General features: G+C 34.1%; 1 protein-coding gene across 2 annotated transcripts; it reads left to right on the plus strand.

The window, feature by feature from the left end:
• The first annotated feature begins 1,678 nt into the window (after positions 1-1,678).
• On the plus strand, positions 1,679-4,149 carry LOC127955942 (histone lysine acetyltransferase CREBBP). Of its 2 annotated transcripts, none has more exons than XM_052553621.1 (5): positions 1,679-1,853; positions 2,812-2,886; positions 3,106-3,205; positions 3,288-3,405; positions 3,573-4,149. In XM_052553621.1, exons 1-5 carry the CDS (start codon positions 1,694-1,696, stop codon positions 3,681-3,683), a joined length of 564 nt encoding a protein of 187 aa, XP_052409581.1. In that variant the 5' UTR covers positions 1,679-1,693; the 3' UTR covers positions 3,684-4,149. The 2 variants fall into 2 exon arrangements, with proteins under 2 accessions (XP_052409581.1, XP_052409590.1); XM_052553630.1 differs by having other exon boundaries at positions 1,719-1,849.
• Positions 4,150-4,822: the final 673 nt, after the last annotated feature.

Raw genomic sequence — 4,822 nt, forward strand, 5'->3', positions numbered from 1 at the left:
CTTTCTCACAGTTACACTGTGAGTGTTTCTCAAGGGCATCACATTAAAGCATTACACCTTTTGTACAATAAAAATACAATCTAATGCTTGTTGATTACCTTTTTTTACTAATGTTTCATTCATGATTCATTCATCTTGGTCGAAGGTTTTTTTTTTCTTTTCTTTTTTTAGCTGTAGACCATAAAGATATTTTGAAAATAAGTGCATGTCATTTATCTCAAATGTTTTATTTTATTTATTTTAAAAAGAAATGTATTCTCTTGCCTCAGGTGCTGTGTAGAGGTGGAGACTCTGAATGGGATGTAGCAATGGCAGAACACCTGAAGCTTGCTCCGGGAAGAGATGGGGGTCGAGGTTACAAGAAATGAGCCAAACAACTGTAGTTTGTTTTTAAGGGATAGTTCATCCAAAAATGAAAATAGTCATAATTTTCTCACCCTCATGTTACGATCATAATAATTTTTCCTACAGTGGCAGTTAATGGATTGTGAGATCTGCTTGGTTACAATATTTCAATATTTCTTCCAAATATATTTGTGTTTATAAGACAACTGTGTAAGTCAATGACAAGATTAATAAAGAATTGATAAAAAGAAACCATCTTTTAACATTCTAGTAGAAAACATTCTCAGAAATGTAATATTTTAATTCATGTCGGTTCTATACAGTTTAAAATCATTTACACCACTTTGATTTCATAAATAGAAATGATTTCAAACATATTTTATGATGAGGGTCTTAAGTTTTATGATTTTCTTGTCACATGACAACAATGGCTCCTGCAAGGTGTTTATGCTACATGTTCAAATATTAATAATATTCTTAATATTATATGACTAAAGTATTTTAAAATAAATGCAATTAATATTGATTTATAATATTATATATTAAAAACATTAATAAACAAACACTGCAAATATAAATTTTTAACAATAATAATGGACTTTAAGATTGAGTATTTCAGCACTTTTTATTCAGTGATGCCCCTCATTAAATCATATTTCTGAAGAAAAAAATGGTACCTGTAAACTTATTTCAGAAATCCAAAATGGATACAAAGATAACATTGAAAAACACATTTTTAAATAGATTATCATCTTGAAGATTATTATTTGTCATTGTCCCAGTAAAGCAAACATGAAAACAATATGGTCAGAACACAGAAAAGTATACAGGTTTGAAACATGAGGGTGAGTAAATGAAAGAATTTTCCCTTTATATAATTCAGTATTTTGTAATTAGTATTTTAGTTTGGTTAACAGATGCTAAACTGTTCAAAAACAATAAAATGTGCTAAATCAGAACATGCTTCTTTTTTTGCATATGTCCACAAATAATGTTTTATTGTTAGTGATGTACACGTGATTAAGATGTTTTATGGACGTTCATGTCTGACTGAACCAATCTTGAACTTTTGTCAAGATGTTTTAAACCTTTAAGACATAATTGATTGCCTTGCACGATGTTATACAGTGGGTGTGTGATTCTTTTATATGCAGGCTTATATATACATACACTTAAACTATGCAGCAATGCATTTAAAAACCCAGAAGACAACGACGTCCAGAAGACGACACATTGAGACGTCCAGGGACGTGCAGAAAAGACGTGCAGTTCACGTCTAAAAGACGTCAAAGACGTCGGTTCAACTTTCATTTTGGAACTATTTTTCAACCATGACGGGACGTCTCGGATGGACGTCTTTTCAACGGTCAAAAGACGTCCGAATGTTTGCTGGGTGGGGTCTTTCTCAACAAGAGCAGAAAGTGCTATCAGTTCTCCCTCTGCTCAGAACGATCTCTGGCAGCAAAAATGGATCTCCCATGTGAAGAGGAATTATTGCAAAACTGCAATAAGTACACGCTTGTTAAATATAAAATGATTTGAAAGAGTTTGTCATTATTTTACCCAAGATTAAACGCCTTGTGATTTATTTTACTTCCTTGTGTGAAGTACGTTACAAGAACGACTGTTGAGCAGGTCCATCAAAAATTTCTGATGTTACAGATCACAACGACTTGAGCGAAGGAATCGAAAGACTGAATAGATTAGTATAATTTTGTTAAACGTTTTAAGCAGAACATATTAAATTACGCAACGATGACGTTAACTGTTTACAAACAAACACTCGACGACGACATTTCCGGGATTTTCTTGGAATTCGAATCCAAAGAAGAATTGTATTGACGTTAGTTCTTATTAACTGAGAATCTTTATGCCACAAATAAGGAAATACATGTTGTTCTCTCCCTGACTGTTCCAGGAAACGATTCAAGCTTCGAGAGTGTAGAAAACAGCGTCACCTGCTGGCGATTGTGCGAATCAGTGTTTATCGTCCCTTGTGCGTCTGGCTCATGTCTTTATATCTCTCTTCAGGACAGTAGGATTTCACTCAAAATATCACTATTCATAGACGCCGAGCATCACGATCGACTCTGCTTTAAAGTTATGAATATTTAATACCCCCCCCCCCCCCCTCCCCGGAATTTTGTGAGTAGAATAAAAGCAACGAATACAAGTGAATTAAAACATTGCATTGCTGAAATAATAGTAGGCTTTCATTTTTCATTTCATTTAATGCTGTTAGTATCTTTTACTATCAAAAACTATGAAATCGTATCACTGTCAAACATAAAGCCATTTATTTATGCTACAAAGTTGGTTGTTTTTTTATGCCTGCAGTGTATTTTACTTTTATAAGCACAATATCTACATTTGTTTCTATTATTAATTTGGCTTATAAATCAGCTGTTTTTGGATTGCATTGTTTATTTATTTATTACATTTTGCATTGATTTCTTCTGTTTTCAGTGACACTGAGCTCTCCTGACACTGACATCCAGGCTCCTCTCGTCAGTCAAGCACCTGCATCCACCATCAGCAGCGGCATGCACCATATTCATCTTTAACCTTAATTTCTAAACTCATCTGGGATTATACTGAATAATATTTACCTTTTAATAACACTGCACACAGGTGCATCAGTTTTCTAGTGCTTAAGTAAATGCAGTTTGTCTGCTGATTTCAATGAGTGTAATAGAGGAAAGAAAGATGTTTATTTGGAGATAAAACTTTTAACTCTCTAAAATGTTTAACCCTTCACAGATAACCTTTATGCATCTGTACCACTGTCACTACCTAGCACGAAGAAGTCCTGGCATGAAAACATCACTCAGGACCTGAGGAAACACCTAGTGCACAAGATGTGAGTTCAAAAAGTTTCTCATCACAATGGGTGTCTTTGGTTGTTTTTGAGCATTTTTTAAAATTCTTAAATGCTCTTGTAGGGTTCAAGCCATATTCCCCGTCCCGAACCCTGCAGCACTGCAGGACAAACGCATGGAGCACTTGGTTGCTTACGCATGTAAAGTTGAAGGGGACTTCTATGAGTCTACCAACAGCAGGGTAAACCACATAAGCGTTCATGCCACATTTTAGCATGATTTATTAATATTTTTGCCCTTTATTTACACGAGAAAATCCTGAATTTGAATCATGATTTCATGATGCCTCAACCTTATTTTTATTTGGTGATTTTGTCCCGTTTTTATGTCTAAATGTCTTGTGTTAAGGATGAATATTACCATTTAGTGGCCGAGAAGATCTTTAAGATCCAAAAGGAACTAGAAGAGAAGAGAAGGTCGAGACTGTCAAATCCACTCACAAACACTCATGATCCTTAAAGCTACAGGAGCCGTCGGCCAAGAAGTTAGTTATTTTTTGAGCATTTCAGATGTGTGTTATCAGAATGTAGAAGGACTGAGGGATCTCATTTGACATTATAATCACAGTCAGTGTGTGCAGCTTCGTGATCTGTTATTCTTGATTTGTTATGTCAATGTTTATTTCATGTTTTCTCATGTATACACAGGAATATTTACTTTATTCTGTGTATAACTTATACTTACCATTTCTGATTGTTGTTTGTTCTTTTGAATCTTTTTTTTTCTTTTTTTGTTATGTTGTTTGCTTTATCTATTCTCAAATTAGAGGAATAAGTGAAGGTTTCCAGTATGATTGATGATGTTGTGAAGCAGTCATTCTCTGTGGTCTTTGCATGATATAACAACACTTTGTGCTGCTCAAATGAAGACAGAGCATTTAGAAAGATGCAACTGACATTATTGAATAAATGTATATGTACAATCACTTATGGTCTCCTGATACCTGTCTCAGCTGAGTTAACATGACAGAGTTGACTGGTTTTGGATTTCAGACTAACTCTGATGTTTAGACATATCTTCTGATGGACAGAGATCTGGTAAAGAGGCTGGCTGTTCATTTTACTGTAATCCTTTTATTAAACATTTGTTGGCATTACTGTTGTTATGAATAGTTGTAATTCACTTATTTTCCTTTTTGGAGCAGATTTATATGAATATGGAGCAGATTTATATTTGAAATATAAATTATTTGTTCTCAACACAGAAAGACGTAGCTTCACATGAATCTCTTCTAAACACTAAAATTCAAAATTACACACAGTTTGTGAAACCTTAACCTCAAAGAGCAAAACCTCAGCCCAAATGTGTACGAATATAAGCACATTCTCAGCCTCACACTTTTTGCTAATCATTACACATTTTGTTTTGCAAGATACTAAACACACTTCTCTACATAGACACAGAAATCTAACATGATGTCACTTCTTTGCTATTTTAAGGCACTGCTTTCCAAAAATACTGCACATATGAACTTGTTTTTTTTGCTTCGTAAGTCCATGATCTACTATAGCTTCCACTTTAATGGAGTACCATAAAGTTGTGTGAAACTCGTGATTATTTGTTGTAATTGAGCATTAAATGTTCTGTAGTGATGCTGG

This window comes from Carassius gibelio, chromosome A3, assembly GCF_023724105.1.
Source record: "Carassius gibelio isolate Cgi1373 ecotype wild population from Czech Republic chromosome A3, carGib1.2-hapl.c, whole genome shotgun sequence".
NCBI classification, from domain to species: domain Eukaryota; kingdom Metazoa; phylum Chordata; class Actinopteri; order Cypriniformes; family Cyprinidae; genus Carassius; species Carassius gibelio.